This window comes from Mobula hypostoma, chromosome 5 (genome assembly GCF_963921235.1).
Source record: "Mobula hypostoma chromosome 5, sMobHyp1.1, whole genome shotgun sequence".
Taxonomy (NCBI): domain Eukaryota; kingdom Metazoa; phylum Chordata; class Chondrichthyes; order Myliobatiformes; family Myliobatidae; genus Mobula; species Mobula hypostoma.
In genome coordinates, this window is record NC_086101.1 from 10,228,933 (window position 1) to 10,246,716 (window position 17,784).

At 38.7% G+C, this 17,784-nt stretch overlaps 1 protein-coding gene across 1 annotated transcript in view; it reads left to right on the forward strand.

The window, feature by feature from the left end:
- The window catches only part of LOC134346438 (uncharacterized), a 182,751-nt gene that overhangs the window by 63,619 nt on the left and 101,348 nt on the right, over window positions 1-17,784 (forward strand). Inside the window, exon 11 of the mRNA XM_063047807.1 lies at window positions 9,710-9,824. Within this exon, the coding sequence (XP_062903877.1) occupies window positions 9,710-9,824 (115 nt within the window). The remainder of the gene's footprint in view (window positions 1-9,709; window positions 9,825-17,784) is intronic.

Below are 17,784 nucleotides of genomic sequence, written 5' to 3' on the forward strand. Positions count from 1 at the left end.
CATCAGATAATGAAGTCTGTAAATCCTTTTCCCAATCTTTTTTAATTTTGTCTAAAGGAGCCATTCTCAGTCCCAACAACAGACCGTAAATATAAGATAATGTGCCATTATCAAAAGGTTTCAAATTAAAAATTACATCTATTATCTTTTCCGGGCTGGTAGGAAATATATGTAACTTAGATCTTTAAAAAATCGCTAATCTGTAGATATTGAAAAAAGTGGGTATTTGATAAGATATATTTCACTGAGAGCTGCACAAAAGAACACAGATTCCCTCCACAAACAGATCCCGAAATTGTTTAATGCCTAATCTATCTCATTCTCTAAAAAAACAGATTGGTCGTAGATGGTTTAAAAAAAATTGGAAGAAATAGGACTAGAAAGAGAAAATCTCAATAAACCGAAATGTTTTCTAAACTGTAGCCAGATCCTCAAAGTGTGTTTAACCAGCAAACTGTCAGTTAATTTATTTAAAGATAAAGGAAGAGAGGATCCAAGAAGAGAAATAATAGAAAATTTTGTAACAGAGTTGGCTTCCAAGAAGACCCATGTTGGACAATCCTCACGATTAATATAACCAGAACGTAAGATTTCATATGTCAATTGCCCAATAATATAACCTAAAATTGGGAAGAGCAAGGCCTCCATTCTTTTTAATTTTTTGAAGGTGGGCTTTATTTAATCAGGGTTTTCTGTTCTTCTAAATATAGGAAGAAAGAATTGAATCTAAAGAATCAAAAAAAAATTTAGGAATAAAAACAGGTACGGTTTGAAAAAGGTATATAAATTTAGTTAAAATATTCATTTTAATAGAATTAATTTGACCAATCAATGGTAAAGAGAGAGGCAATCAATTAGAAAGTGTCTTTTTCACATAATTCATTAAGGTTAGAAAACGTTCTTTGAATAGATCTTTATAATTCTTAGTGATTGTTACATCCAAATATGTAAATTGTTTTCTTACAATTTTAAAAGGAAGGTTAATATGGGATGCTATCAAATTATTTAAAGGAAACAATTCACTATTACGTAAATTCAATTTATATCCTGAAAACTGACTAAAATTAGTCAGTAAAAGAAAGAAAGAGGGTAAAGAAGTTGTAACATTAGATATAAAAAGCCATAGGTCATCAGAATAAAGTGAAACTTTATGAATAGTACCTTTCCTTAAGATACCGGTGATATCGTCAGACTCTCGAAAAGCAATTCCTAAAGGTTATAATACCAAATCAAAAAGCAAAGGGCTCAGCGGACATCCTTGTCTGGTTCCACATTGAAGTTTAATTGGTTTAGAATTCTGAAAGTTAGTAAGGACCCAAGCGGAGGGAGATATGTAAAGTAATTTAATACAAAAAATAAAATTAGGACCAGAATTAAATTTTTCTAAGGTTTTAAATAGGTAATCCCATTCAACTCGGTCAAAAACCTTCGCATCCAGAGAAATCACACATTCCGATATGTCCTTCCATGGAGAATGCATAACGTTTAACAATCACCGTATATTAAGATGGGAATATTGATTCTTAATAAATCCTGTCTGATCATCAGATATTACAGAAGGTATAATATTCTCGAGTCTACGGGCCAAAACTCTAGATAAGATCTTAGCATCAACATTGAGAAGAGAAATTGGTCTATATGAAGAGCATTCAGTGGGATTCTTATTCTTTTTAAGAATAAGCGAAATGGAAGCTTCATAAAAAGAGTGTGGCTACCCACCTTGAAGGAATCAGTAAGGATAGAACGTAAATAAGGTATAAGCAATGAAGAAAAAGTTTTATAAAAATTCTCCAGAGAATCCGTCAGGTCCTGGAGATCTCCCAGAATGCAATGAACGTATAGCCTCAGTGATTTCCGCCTGAGAAATAGGTTGATCCAACTGCTTTCAATTATCAACCAAAAGTCCAGGAATATTTAATTGGTCTAAAAAATTGTTCATTACAGTATTATCTTTAACAAAATCAGAACTATACAGATTAGAATAAAATTCTCTGAAAGTGTCATTTGTTTCGAAATGGTGAGTTGTCAAATCATCATTGGTTTTGCAAATTTCATTAATTTGTTGTTTAGCTATAAAGGTCTTAAATTGATTAGCCAGTAGTTTACGAGTTTTTTTCTCCATGTATATAGAATTGGCTTCTATCTTTTAAAAGTTGGCTTTCAACTGGATATGTTATAAGAAGATCATATTTAGTTTTAATTTCAATACGTCTTTTGTATAGCCCAGGGTCAGGTGCGAAAGCATATTTCTGGTCGTTGTTTTAATTGATTAACTAAGTCAGTTCTCTATTAGCTTTTTTCTTAATAAATGCAGTATAGGAGATGCTTTGTCCTCTGATAAATGCCTTAAAAGCATCCCAAATGTTAAGACTAGAAGTCCCTTCCAATGTATTTTCTTCAAAAAAAAGAGTAATTTGATTCTCCAAAAATTTTAGAAAGTCCTTATCAAATAACAAAGTTAAATTAAAACACGGGGATCTGTTCATATGAGTGAAACCAGGAAGATTTAAAGATAAAAAATACAGGAGAATGGTCGGATACAGCTATTTCTTTATATTAAATGGATCTAACTAATGGAATCATTTGACTATCAATAAAAAATACTCAATCATGGTATAGGAATGATGGACATGAGAGAAGAATGAATACCTCCTTTCTGCCGGATGAAAAAAAAGGCCAGACATCAACAATATCACATTTCATTAGAAAGGATTGAATAAATAAAGCTGATTCCTTGACACAATATGTAGATAAGCCTACTAGAGGAGAGGCTGTACTTGATCTGGTATTGGGAAATGAACCTGGTCAGGTGTCAGGTCTCTCAGTGGGAGAGCATTTTGGAGATAGTGATCACAATTCTACCTCCTTTACCACAGCATTGGAGAGGGATAGGAACAGACAAGTTTGGGAAACATTTAACTGGAGGAAGGGGAAATATGAGGCTATGAGGCAGGAACTTGGAAGCATAAATTGGAACCAGATGTTCTCAGGGAAACGTACGGAAGAAATTTGGCAAATGTTCAGGATATATTTGGTGGGGTTCTGAGTAGGTACATTCCAATGAAACATGGAAAGGATGGTAGGGTACAAAGGCTGTTGTAAGTCCAGTCAAGAAGAAAAGAAGAGCTTACAAAAGATTCAACAAAACTAGGTAATGACAGGAATCTGGAAGATTATAAGGCTAGCAGCAAGGAGCTTAACAATGAAATTAGGAGAGCCAGAAGGGGCCATGAGAAGGTCCTGGTGGACAGAATTAAGGAAAACCCCAAGGCAGCCTACAAGTATGTGAAAAGCAAGTGGGTAAGACATGAGAGAATAGGACCAATCAAGTGTGACAGTGGAAAAGTGTGTCTGGAACCGGTGGTACTTAATGAGTACTTTGCTTCAGTATTCACTGCGGAAAAGGATCTTGGCGATTGTAGGGATGACTTACAGCAGACTGAAAAGCTTGAACATGTAGACATTAAGAAAGAGGATGTGCTGGAGCTTTTAGAAAGCATCAAATTGGATAACTCACTGGGACCGGACAGGATGTACCCCAGGCTACTGTGGGAAGCAAGGGAGGAAATTGCTGAACCTCTGGCAATGATCTTTGCATCATGAATGAGGACGGGAGAGGTTCTGGAGGATTTGAGGGTTGCGAATGTAGTTCCCTTATTCATGGAAAGGAGAAGAGATAGCTCAGGAAATTATAGACTAGTGAGTCTTACTTCAGTGGTTGGTAAATTGATGAAGAAGATCCTGAGAGGCAGGATTTATGACCATTTGGAGAGACATAATATGGTTAGGAATAGTCAGCATGGATTTGTCAAAGGCAAGTCGTGCCTAACAAGCCTGACTGAATTTTTTGAGGTTGTGACTAAACACATTGATGAAGGTAGAGCAGTAGATATAATGTATATGAATTTTAGCAAGGCATTTAATAAAGTACCCCATGCCAGCCTTATTGAAAAAGTAAGGAGGCATGGGATCCAAGGGGACATTGCTTTGTGGATCCAGAACTGGCTTGCCCACGGAAGTTAATGAGTGATTGTTGATGGGTCATATTCTGAATGGAGGCCACTGACTAGTTGTGTGCCTCAGGGATCTGTTCTGGGACCCCTTCTCTTTGAGATTTTCATAAATGAGCTGGATGAGGAAGTGGAGGGATGAGTTAGTAAATTTGCTGATGACACAAAGGTTGGGGGTGTTGTCGATAGTGTGGAGGGTTGTCAGAGGTTACAATGGGACATTGATAGGATGCAAAACTGGGCTGAGAAGTGGCAGATGGAGTTCAACCCAGATAAGTGTGAGGTGGTTCCTTTTGGTAGGTCAAATATGATGGCAGAATATAGCATTAATGGTCACACTCTTGGCGGTGTGGAGGATCAGAGGGATTTTGGGGTCCGAGTCCATAGGACACTCAAAGCTGCTACTCAGGTTGACTCTGTGGCAAAGAAGGCATATGATGTATTGGCCTTCATCAATTGTGGGATTGAGTTTCAGAGCTGAGAGGTAATGTTGTAGCTACAGTATATAGGGCCCTGATCAGACCGCACTTGGAGTACTGTGCTTAATTCTGGTTGCCTCACTACAAGAAGGATGTGGAAACCATAGAATGGGTGCAAGGAGATTTACAAGGATGTTGCCTGGATGTGGGAACATGCGTTATGAGAATTGGTTGAGTGAAGTTGGCCTTTTCTCCTTGGAGCGACGGAGGATGAGAGGTGACTTGATAGAGGTGTAGAAGATAATGAGAGGCATTGATCGCGTGGATAGTCAGAGGCTTTTTCCCAGGGCTGAAATGGCTAGCACGAGAGGGCATAGTTTTAAAGTGCTTGGAAGTAGGTACAGAGATGTCAGGGGTAAGTTTTTTACACAGAGAGTGGTGAGTGCATGGAATGGGCTGCTGGTAGTGGTGGTGGAGGTGGAAATCTTAGGGTGTTTTAAAAAACTCCTGGATGGCTACATGGAGCTTAGAAAAATAGAGGGCTGTGGGTGAAGCCTAGGTAGGGACAGCTTTGTGGGCTGAAGGGCCTGTATTGTGCTGTAGGTTTTCTATGTTTCTGTGTTTCTAGATTTAACCTATCAACCAACCCATCTTCGGGATGTGGGAGGACACTGGAGCTCCCAGGAGAAACCCATCAGTCTCAGACTGTGCAACTCCCAACAGACAGTCCCAGACTGAGGTCAGGATGGAACCAGTGTCATTGATTGAAGTAAAGAAGCAGCACCATTACTCTTTATAATCTGAAAGTTGCAAGCAATTGTCTCTCAGGACTCACAGTCCTGTTAGTCACAGTCACTCTGTGGGAAGCATTTCCGGACATTTTGAGTGGACACAAATTGTGACCAGCAGACATTGTTTGTCCGCAGGCAGTTCCACACATGGAGGGGCTTTGGAGAGGTGGATTTTCAGCAGCTTGACAAAACACTCACTCTCAAATTCTCCATCTTGGTCTAGTCATGGCCAAGAGCTGGTCTGAAATATGAGGGTGATACTCAGTAACTGTTACCTCAACCACAGAGTGTCATAATCCAGAACCCCACTGGATACAGTCCTGATCTGTAAATTGCTGATCCTACCTATCAGAAAGTCATTGCGTAGTTTATTGGGCTTCCCTATTGAGGCTAAATCTTAGCTTTTTGCGAGGACATGATTCCATATTGTTTCTTTGGAAAATTTGTTTCTTGATGGCCTTACCAATACGTCTCTGAACTGTAGTGTTCCAGTCACTTGTAAAACTTAGTGCTTTTCTGTATTGCAGGATACCAATTCTATCTGGCCTCTGGTCACGTTGAACCCTGAAATGGTTGCATGAAGGTTGACATCTAATAATTCAACAAACTCTAGACTGACCTGAGTTCAGCTGCATCAGCTGAAGGTGGTACTTTGATAATTGCATCGACTTTGCTCTGAGGCCTTGAACTCCAGCATCAGTTTGACAGGCCATGTAATGCTTTAATATTTGTGGAAATTGGCATTTTGCATGCTGACGCTGATTCCATTAAGGCTACAGTCTGACCATCACTACTCCTGGTAGCTCCATACTGAAACCAGGATTTCACAGATAAAGGAAAGAACATAATCAGCTGATCCAAAATCTCATCTGTTGTACAGTGCCTAAATTCTGGTGCTGTTTAACATCCACACGCCCTTTGTGTGTGTTAATTGTGAGAAATGCCAGTCACTGGATTCAGGACAATCAGCTGTTTAGTAAGGATAAATTCATCTTACTGAATCTATTTGCCCATCAAGGTTGCATTAAAATTGAGTTATGTGTACTGTATGAACTTTCATGTAGCAATTTAGTCCCACAGCATCACTGTTTCACCCCACTTTGAAGTGACTGGAAATGGGAGCGGCCCAATCACAGCTCAGCTAGGGAGGAAATACCATGTCTCTTCAGACAGCCCAGTTCATGCACAACTGCTTCTTTTGAGATCTGGAGAAGAGTTTGGGTCTTGTGGAAGGTGTGAATAGCTTGTACTTTCACATGGATCTCTGTGTGTGTGTGTGTGTGTGTGTGTGTGTGTGTGTGTGTGTGATCAAATGCCCTCCTCCCTTTCTAAGCTGAATATCCTTTCTGAGTTTAACGTCAACCCAGTTTAATACCCTGACCCACTGGCTTCTGTGTTTTCAAACTCCCAGATTACCTCAATGATGCTGCTCTGTGAATCTAGGCACAGCCCCTCATCATTATCATACAGGTACTCCTCATTCATATCAGCCGTCGGGAGCTTAACACCGGTATTTCTCTCCCTTTTGACAGTATTAACTTTTTTTTTACTAATAGTTCTGACAACAACCCTGGTCTGCACCCTATCACAGGCATTATACCTTCTCTCCACTGTACAGGAATTTGCAACTTAAAGCAAACTTGTCTTCTTATTTTTCCCATTCTGTTGAAAGGTCCTTGGCCCACAATATTGACTCTTTTTCTTTGCAAATGTTGCCTGGCCTGCTGAATTCTTCAGAAATTTGGTCTACACCACAATATCTTTCACTTGTATATAATTTTCCACTTCTGAACAACAGTAAGTTGTTGAAATGAACCAATTTTGTCAAAGCGCAAACACAAGGAAATCTGCAGATGCTGGAATTTCAAGAAACACTCATAAAAGTAGCTGGTGAACGCAGCAGGCCAGGCAGCATCTCTAGGAAGAGGTACATTCGACGTTTCGGGCCGAAACCCTTCGTCAGGTCTAACTGAAAGAAGAGCTAGTAGGAGATTTGAAAGTGGGAGGGGGAGGGGGAGGGGGAGATCTGAAATGATAGGAGAAGACAGGAGGAGGAGGGATGGAGCCAAGAGCTGGACAGTTGCTTGGCAAAAGGGATATGAGAGGATCATGGGACAGGAGGCCCAGGGAGAAGGAGAAGGGAAAGGGGGGGAAAGCCCAGAGGATGGGCAAGGAGTATAGTGAGAGGGACAGAGGGAGAAAAAGGAGAGAGAGAAAAACAATGTGTGTATATAAATAAATAACGGATGGGGTACGAAGGGGAGGTGGGGCATTAGCGGGATGGGGGTACGAATGGACAAGGGAGTCACGTAGGGAGTGATCCTTGCGGAAAGCAGAGAGGTGGGGAGGGAAAGATGTGCTTAGTGGTGGGATCCCGTTGGAGGTGGCGGAAGTTATGGAGAATTATATGTTGGACCCGGAGGCTGGTGGGGTAGTAGGTGAGGCCAAGGGGAACCCTTTTCCTAGTGGGGTGGTGGGAGATGTACTCCCTTGTCCATTTGTCCACCCCCCATCCCTCCCCACCGATCTCCCTCCTGGCACATGCCCTTACACTTCCTCCCTCACTACCATTTAGGGCCCCAGACAGTCTTTCCAGGTGGCCTTCTATATATTGGCGAGACCCGACGCAGACTGGGAGATCATTTCGCTGAACACCTACTCTCTGTCCACCAGAGAAAGCAGGATCTCCCAGTAGCCACATATTTTAATTCCACGTCCCATTCCCATTCTGATATGTCTATCCATGGCCTCCTCTACTGTAAAGATGAAACCACACTCAGGTTGGAGGAACAACACCTTATATTCCATCTGGGTAGCCTCCAACCTGATGGCATGAACATTGACTTCTCAAACTTCCGCTAATGCCCCACCTCCCCCTCGTACCCATCGTGAATTTATTTATGTACAGATATTCTTTTTCTCTCTCTACTTTTTCTCCCTCTGTCCCTCTCACTATACTCCTTGCCCATCCTCTGGGCTTTCCCCCCCTCTCCCTTTTCTTTCTCCCTGGGCCTCCTGTCCCATGATCCTCTCATATCCCCTTTGCCAATCACCTGTCCAGCTCTTGGATCCATCCCTCCCCCTCCTGTCTTCTCCTATCATTTTGGATCTCCCCCTCCCCCTCCCCCTCCCACTTTCAAATCTCTTACTAGCTCTTCTTTCAGTTAGTCCTGACGAAGGGTCTCGGCCCAAAACGTCGACTGTACCTCTTCCTAGAGATGCTGCCTGGCCTGCTGCATTCACTAGCAACTTTTATGTATTTTGTCAAAGTTCTCTTTTGTTTCCACAATTTTACCCTTTATTCTTTGCCATGTATTAAAAGCCCAGAGAGCACTTAACTCTTCTGGAGTTGATCAATACTTGGCCATTTGCTTAAACTTTGGGGGAATTTCTCCTTGTGCATTTTTTATGGAAAGCAAGAAATAAGACAAAATACATTAAGTTCAGTTTTTGACAGTGGAAGTGTTGATTGTACTCTGCCACTGTTTACAGCCAGGTTTTTCAGTTGCTCGATCACTTGCAGCCCTTTGAGAGAAATCTTGCTGCATATGTTGGCCATGACAAACTTTGTGGTTCTTATAGTATTATTGGTTCAGAGTTTAAATGACCAAGTTGTGATCCTGACCTCAGACCTTGTTTGTGGAATTTACACATTTTCTCTGTGACTGCGCAGGATTGCCCTGCATGCTTAGTTTCCTCACGGATCCCACAAACTCTCAGAGTGGTAGGCTAATTGGTTGCTGTAAATACTGTAATGACCAGAGGAACATTTGGGGAGTTGATGTGAATGTGAGGAGAATTAAATGAATTAGGGCAGGATTAATGTCAGTAGGTGATTGGTGTTAACACAAATTTTGTGACTAACTGGCCTGTTTCCATCCTGTTCCTTCCATTTTGTTAATCTATCAGAGTCAACAAAATGTACTAGTTATCAAAGGATCTAGTGCTTTTGTGGCTTAAATGATGAATAAACTCTCCACACATGAGGAAACAGGAATCCCAAAACTTCCTGGCAGCATTTCAGCAACATTTCCCAGCTACAATTCCCATTGGACTTGCCAGCGATGGTCAGAGTGTTGTTGAATCTTCAGGATCAACTGGTTTAAACATTTTTACTAATATGACATTGTGTTGATTGTACATTTACATTACTGAGCATTATACTATTCTGGAGTATGTAAATATATTCTACTAATCTAATTATCGAAACCGTCACAATAATTTCACTATTTTAATACAAGTTTGTTGGTTAGAAATGTTCCCTACATTTCGAAAATGAGCTGGGGGCTCCATGCTGAACCTGGTGCTCCTTTGCCCAGTAACTTGTTCCCACCTTGTGTGGAGAGGCCAAGGACACTTTTTCTCAGGTTACTGGGAGTGGGGTTGATGAACATTGGTGTTGAGGACAGTGGGGGGGGGGGGATGCTCACAACTTCCGTCAAATGACAGGACTAACATCTCTCTCTCTCTCTCTCTCCCCCCACTCCAGCTCTCCACAATCCCCCTCCCCCTCCCAGCTTGTCAGCCTCTCGACTCTTCTGCTGAGATGAGAGTGATTCACTGCACTCTGCTGTTACTGAACGGGATTGTCATCTCACTCCAGGGTAATTATCACAAAATCTTGTTTACGTTTCTTTATCTCACAGAGTAGACACATGGAATCAGAAGATAAAGCATTTTATATTTAGTAACTTATGAAATTGTTCACACTTCTTAATTGCAATGAATGAATGTCCCATTCCTATCCTTGAAAGTGAGACTGTATATGTCTGTAATCACAAAAAAGTTTTCAAGTGCCGTTTATTTGGTTGAAAACTCTAAATTGCTGACTTTTATATCTATTAGTTGGTGAAATAGATGAAATGTATGAGAGCATTGTGTATCTAATCAAACTCCCACAATCACTTCAGCTACAACTCCCATGTAACACACGGGAAAACTAATAAACATGTAGACACATGCACACATGCGCAGACACAGACACACAATTCTGCGGATGCTGAAAATCCAGAGTAACTCAGCAAATGCTGGAGGAATTCTGACAGGTCAGGCTGCATCTATGGAGAAGAATTAGATTATGAGAACACTCAGTCCTCTTTTATTGTCATTTAGAAATGCATACACGCATTAAGAAATGATACAATGTTCCTCCAGAGTGATATCACAAAAAAAAGGACAAACCAAAGACTAACACTGACAGAACCACATAATTATAACATATAGTTATAGCAGTGCAAAACAATACCATAATTTGATGAAGAACAAACCATGGGCACAGTAAAAAAATGTCTCGAAGTCTCGAGTTGATCGACTCCCGAGTCCCCGATAGCAGGCGGCAAAAGGGAGAAACTCCCTGCCGTAAACCTCCAGGCACCGTCAACTTGCCGATGCCTTGGAAGTAGCCGACCACAGCCGACACTGAGACCATCCGTCCGAAAACTTTGAGCTTCCGACCAGCCCCTCCGATACAGCCTCCTGAGCGCCATCCCCTGCCGAGTGCCTTCAATCTCTCCCCGGCCGCTGAAACATGCAAAGCCGAGGATTTCGGGGCCTTCAGCTCCGGAGATTCCGGTTACCACACAGTAGCAGCGGCAGCAAAGCAGGCATTTCAGAAGTTTTCCCGATGTTCCGCTGTGATCTCACGTCTGTCTCCATCAAATCAGGATTGTGCACGGTCCCCTACTTGACAGATAACAGATATACATCACCGAAGTGGCTGCGCGCGCTGCCGTCGCGCCGCCATCTTCAAGTAGAAGTGACTGTTTCGGGTTGAGACCCTTCATCAGGACTCTGTTGGTCCTGGATTCCTTCGATTCCTTGCTGGGCCTTTCCCTTTTTCCAGCATTGCATTTGGTGGATCAGACACACCCTGTATAGGAATCCCTTCCCCAGCAGTGTCTGAATGGCGGAACACCCTCCCCAGCAACACTGGGAGACATTCACCAGAAGTAACGGAGCAGTTCAAGGAAGCAAAACATCAGCACATCCTCAAGAATAATTGATGTACCAATCTTGTAAATTGAGGAAGCAAAGAGCGGCCTAGTCATCATTAGGCTCTGTGCCAAATTCATGGTGTATAAATGATATGATATGTGTAAAGGAATGTCAAACAGGCCGTGAATAGCAAGTCAGGAACATCTTGTTCAAATGCCCTTTAGTGTAAAATCTGCAGATTTAGGGTTCTTTGCACCCGAAAGTCGACCTTCCATCCAAAAGCTTTTCCTCAGTGCACTCTGCCTTTAGAGAACATTGCAGGTTTTCGCAAATAAAAATGGTGAAGGCATTTTATGTTTAAGAAAAGCCATAACCACTCCTTTATTGTACTCCAAGCCCTGAACACAATGCATGGTTAGAAACTTAATGTAATTAAGTCAGACCAGCATTTAATGTGAAGCTCTAACTCAATGTCTGTGGTTGTTAATGATATATATTTCCACTAATTATATTACCATACAACCCCCCATAATTCACTAAAACCGGCATTGTGAACCTGTCCTGAGTTTGGACGAGCTGCCCAGCTCAGATTCTGTGTTCCATGGGAGGAGGGACAGCAGGTGCCTCGGCTCCTCCAGAGGAGTGTTGACACACTCACGGTCATGTTGTGACACTAGGTGCCTGGTAGTGGAATCCTCCAAATCCTGGTGGGTCGGTGTAAGGCAATCTACCGAAATATGTTCAGGTTTACCCCTCTTATCTGTGATAAATGCCTTTTCTCCTCATTCCCAAAACGTGGAACGGGCCATCGTTAAGGGGCCTAAGGGGATGTTGGTGTGCATCATGTTGGACAAACTCAAATGAGGCATAATGTAGGTCAACAAGAATCCAAGTGTGCTGTGCACCATGATGGGAGGTAGGAATAGGCGAAAAGGAATTGAATTTACTGAGGAGGGTGGAACACTGTTGAATGGCCGACAAGGCAGTTGTGGTGTCAGGAATGAATTCACTTGGGTCACGTAATGGCTGCCCTTATAGCAACAGCCATGGATGACTGCAGGTCCTCTTGGAGCTGTTCTGAGCCCCAGGAGGACCCGCGGGAGATGACCATGCCAACACCCATAGGTCAGGGAAGCCCTCAGAGCAGCCTTTCAGGAGTGGTGAAACCACTCACATAGGCCATTGGACTGTGGGGGATCTGCTGCATTCCAGAGTGTGCTGGTACCTTGTCATCAGGAACATGCATCTGCCTAATTCTGCTATATATCTCCAAACAATTGATCACAGAGGAAAATTGTCACACAGATATTTAGAGCAGCCTTTCTCAAACTTTGCCCTGGAAGAACCATTGAAATAATTTTTAGGGCCCAGGGAGCCCCTGCATAAAAATTTTATCTGCAGCTCACAGTATGTTGGTGTGATCAGTACGTTGTAGATATAATAATCCAGACTCCGCCTTCCGCCTGTGGACATGTAAGACACAGTGTCTTTCTGTCTGCCTTTAATTTCTCCCTTTCCTGACTTAAACTTTGAAATTTTAACTTTATTCAGTCAGATCTTTCAAAGTGATAATTATAGTTATGGCTACCTTGAGAAGCACTAAAAGGAATCCCGATGCAGGTAATGGTAAGCCTAAAAAAACTGACAAAGCTCCTGAACAGCCAGCCTGGGTTAATACTTTGTAGACTAGAGATTCAAATGAGCTCTATTGTTGCTGAACTAAATCAACTAAAGGAAAATCTTCTCCCTTTGGAGGAAAAAATTGATTCTTTGAGCTTGGATCTTAAAGAAGTAACTCGCAATCAGGCTGATATTTCTTCTCGTCTGGAAAAGGCGCAACGACGAATTGTTGATTTGGAATCTCATTCTGGTCGGAACAATATTCGAATTGTTGGATTGAAAGAGAAATCAGAATCTGCTGACATATTGGACTATTTTCCGAAAATGTTTCAATCTCTATTTCCTGAGGCATTTTCACAACTGCCCGATATTGTAATGGCTCATAGGGTTGGAATTTCGAGACAAGTAAAAACAGATATGTTATCGTGCATTTCCTTCGCATTCGAGACAAAGACCATATTATTAAACGGGCAAGAAAACAAAGACTGTTTAAATTTCAAGGCTCTGAGATTCATTTCTTTCAAGATTTTCCACGTGAAATTGTTCAGAAATGTTCTGGATTCGCGGCCGCAATGCGAACAGCCTTTCAAAAACAGATGCATCCCTTCCTTCTGTATCCGGCTAAATTAAGGCTTTCCGCTAAAGACTCTGGGGTGTGTGTCTTTGAGGAACCAGCTGATGCATTGTGTTTTATTAATTCTCTCCCGGATGAGTCTGAAGCCTGAAGTTTAAAAGACTTACAATTATTCGATCATTTCGTGATATAAGGAATGATGAGATTGGAAGAATTGAGAAGTACAGGAAGTCTTGGTATTAAAAAGTACCTTTATCTTTGAAATAGACTGGTTTGGAAAGTTTTAATTTTAGAAGCTATCTTATGGGATCTGTTGGAAGCCTGTAGAAATTTTAAACCATTTAGAATTTCTTTCTGTTTTCTACTTCTATGAATTAATTGTTTTTTTTTTGCTTTGTAGGTTTTTGTTAAGAACTTTTAACTCACTATTCAGGTTTTTTTTACGTTTTATAGATGGATGTAATAAATTAAAGATGGTGATGTTTTCTCTTTGCAGATATTTCAAGAATTTGTTTTGGATGTGTTTGTTTTGGAGGATATTATATCTGATACTGTATTAATGGTAGATTTTTAATTGTTAAAGGAACAAGTTACAATAAGAAAATGGTTTTGGTTAATATATATGATCAAATGCTGATGATCCTTCATTTTTTAAAGATATTTTTGTTCTATTACCTGATTTAAATGAATATATGTTATTAATGGGTGGAGATTTTAATACTTTCTTAAATCCCCTATTAGATAAATCATCATCTAGACATCAGCTCCCTAATCACTCTGCATCACTTATTAATTCCTTTTAAATTGATTATGGTTTAATTGAAGTCTGGAGACATATGTATCCTACTGATAGAGAATATTCCTTTTTTTCATATGTTCATAATAAATATTCGAGAATGTACCATTTTATAGCCAACCCTCGACTTTTATTTAATGTTCAGAAATGTGAATATGATGCAATTGTTATTTCTGATCATGCTCCTTTAAATTTAATATTTGATTTGAAAGCTGTTGTTTCTACAAGACCACCTTGGCGTTTTCCAGAACATTTGTTACAAAGTTCAGATTTTGTTGAATTTATTGAAACTCAAATAAATGAGTTTTCTCTTTAACAATACAGGAAACATCTCAAAGTTAGTAACTTGGTATATGTTGAAAGCTTATTTACGTGGTCAGATTATTTCTTATTTAGCTAAGTTAAAGAAACAGACAAGAATGGAATTAGATAAAATTGCTAAACAAATTAAAGAATTAGATAATATCAATGCAATCTTTCCAAATATTGATTTGTTTACAAGAACAGTGGAATTACAATTGCAATATAATGTATTATTAACTTATCCTATTGAAGGACATTTGCTTAAATTAAAAAGACAGTTTTATATTTTGGGGGATAAAAATAATAGGCTTTTAGCTTCCCAATTAAGGGCTGCTAAAGCTAAAAGACAAATTTTAAAGATTCATAAAGATAATGGAGATGTAGTAAGTAATTATGAAGACATTTATAATATTTTTCAGGATTTTTATTCCGATCTTTATAAATCTCAGTTTCCTGCAGATCCCTCCAAAATGAAGGCTTTTTTATATAAGATTAAATTTCCTCAAATTACTGCTGAAGATCAACAGACCCTTGATGCTCCAATTGTTGAGCATGAAATTCAGAAAGCTATATGGTCAATGCAATCAGGTAAAGCTCCTGGACTCGATGGTTATTCAGTAGGATTTTACAAAAAAATTGAAAAATTAATTTCTCCCTACCTTTTGGAAATATTTCATGAATCTTTTGAGAAAGGTAATTTACCTACTTCATTTTATGAAGCTTCTGTTTCCTTAATCCAAGAAAGATAAAGATCCTACTGAATGCTCATCTTATAGACCTATTTCGCTATTAAATGTAGATGCTAAAATTCTTTCTAAGATAATGACTAACTGTTTGGAAAAGATTTTATCTCAAACTATGTCTATGGATCAAACAGGCTTCATTAGAGGCCGTTATTCTTTTTCTAATGTTTGGAGATTGAGGAACATTATATATTCACCATTATCCAAAACAGCCCAAAGTATTATTTCTCTGGATGCAGGAAAGGCATTTGATAGAGTTGAATGGACTTATTTGTTTAATGTTTTAGAGAAATTTGGCTTTGGTAATAATTTTAATAAGTGGATTCAAATGATCTATAAGAACCCTATCACTACCATTATTACTAATAATCTTAGGTCTCCTTTTTTCACTTTCACGAGGTACTCGACAAGGGTGTCCATTAAGTCCTTCATTATTTAATCTCATACTCAGCCTTTGGCTATAACAATTCGTAAAGCTAAAACATTCATGGTATTTCTATAAATGGGACCATACATAAGATCTCTCTCTATGCAGATGATTTTCTGGTTTATATCTCGAATCCTGAAGAAACTATTCCTAATCTTTTGGAATTATTAAACGATTTTGGAAAATTTTCAGGATATAAGCTTAATTTAAATAAAAGTGAATTGTTCCCTTTAAATGTTCCTGTTTTTATATATAATGATATTCCATTTAGAATTGTGAATTCTTTTAAATATTTCGGTATTATCATTACAAAAAGATATAAGGATCTTTATAAAGCTAATGTAGTTCCCTTATTGGACTCTATGAAACAATTATTTTCTTGATGGAATCCTCTTACACTTTCTTTAATAGGTCATATTCATGCAGTGAAAATGATGATTTTATCTAGATTTTTATATATTTTTCAAAATACACCTGTTTTTCTAACTAAAAATTTTTTTTTGATCAAATTGATTCTAGTATTTCTCCTTTTATTTGGAATATTAAAAAAACCAAGAGTTAACAAGTTTCATTTACAAAGATCCAAAAATGATGGTGGACTCGCGCTACCTAATTTTAGATTGTATTATTGGGCTGTTAATATTCGACAACTACGTTTTTGGTTATATTGGCTCGATAAGAGCCTGAGGCTATTAATCAATTTTATTTAACTTCATTATGAAGAGCTCCATTACCTTTACAACTTGCTAAAATTCCCAATTTAAATCTCTACCCTGTTATTAAACAGTCCTTAGAGATTTGGTTTTAGTTCCACAACTCTTTTAATTTTAAACAATTTAGATTGTCTAGCCCTGTATTTTGAAATTTGCTACTTAAACCTTCAAATACTGATCCTATTTTTCTTTTATGGAGAAATAAGAGGATCTGTTCTTTTGCAGATTTATTTAGTGATGATCGATTGATGACTTTTGAAGAGTTAATTAGCAAATATTCTCTCTCTCATACATATTTCTTGCAATATTTTCAGGTTAGATATTTTTTACAAAAATATGTTTCTACATTTCCATATATGCAAGAATCTGGTTTGTAGTATACTATTTTGAATATGAATCCTTTAGTAAGAGGTTCCATTGGTAGAATTTATAAGTTATTTTTACTACAAAAAGGTAACCTCTCGCTAAAGATTAAACAAGATTGGGAGAGAGAACTTAATATGACTTTTGTTAATGAAGATTGGTTGTGAGTTCGGAAAATGGTTAATTCTTCTTTGATATGTGCCAATCATTATTTAATTCAATTTAAAATTGTTCACCTGTTATTACTTAACAAAGGAGAGGCTATCCAAAATATTTCCTTATATCGATAATTATTGTGATAGGTGCAAAAATGAAGTAGCTACTTTGTCACGTATATTTTGGTCATGTGCTCATTGAAATCTTTTTGGAAATCTTTATTTTCTACAATCTGTAAAACTTTGAAAATTAATTTACAATCTAATACATTGACTATTCTATTTGGAATAGTTCCGCATCATATTCAGGGTATTTCATTTTCCAACCAACATGTAATTGCATTCGTTACATTGCTGGCAAGAAGGGCTATTTTACTGAAGTGGAAGGGTACCTCTGCTCGTACACTAATTCAATGGTTTTCCCAAGTAGCGACGATTGCTGTTTTCTTTTTTTTTTATATATGTATATACGATTGTAAGACGTATTGCTCCGGGAGTTGGTTCCTAATGGTGTTTTTTTCTTTTTTTTTGCTTTGTAGTTAGTGTTTTTTTCAGTTAGTTGGGGTTCTCTTTTTTTCCTCCTTTTTCTTACATAAATTCTTTTTTCATTAGCATATATAAGTTTTTTCAGCTTTATTAATTATATATTCTAATATGCTGGACTTCTTTATAGCTGTAGAATATTATATATCAATAAAAAGATATTAAAAATGAAATGATATAATAATCCAAAAATAATTGTCAGTGCTGTTTTGAGTAGAGAATGAATTTTTAGCTGACCTTGATAAGAAAACAGAGAGTTAAGCTTAGCTTACCTTTCTGGAAATGAATCTCTTTCTTTCCCTTCCATAAATTTTAGAAACTCATAAAGGCAAGCAAAATATATTTCTCAATACTGGGTCGAACTTGAGATAAGCACACGTGGATTTCAAATTC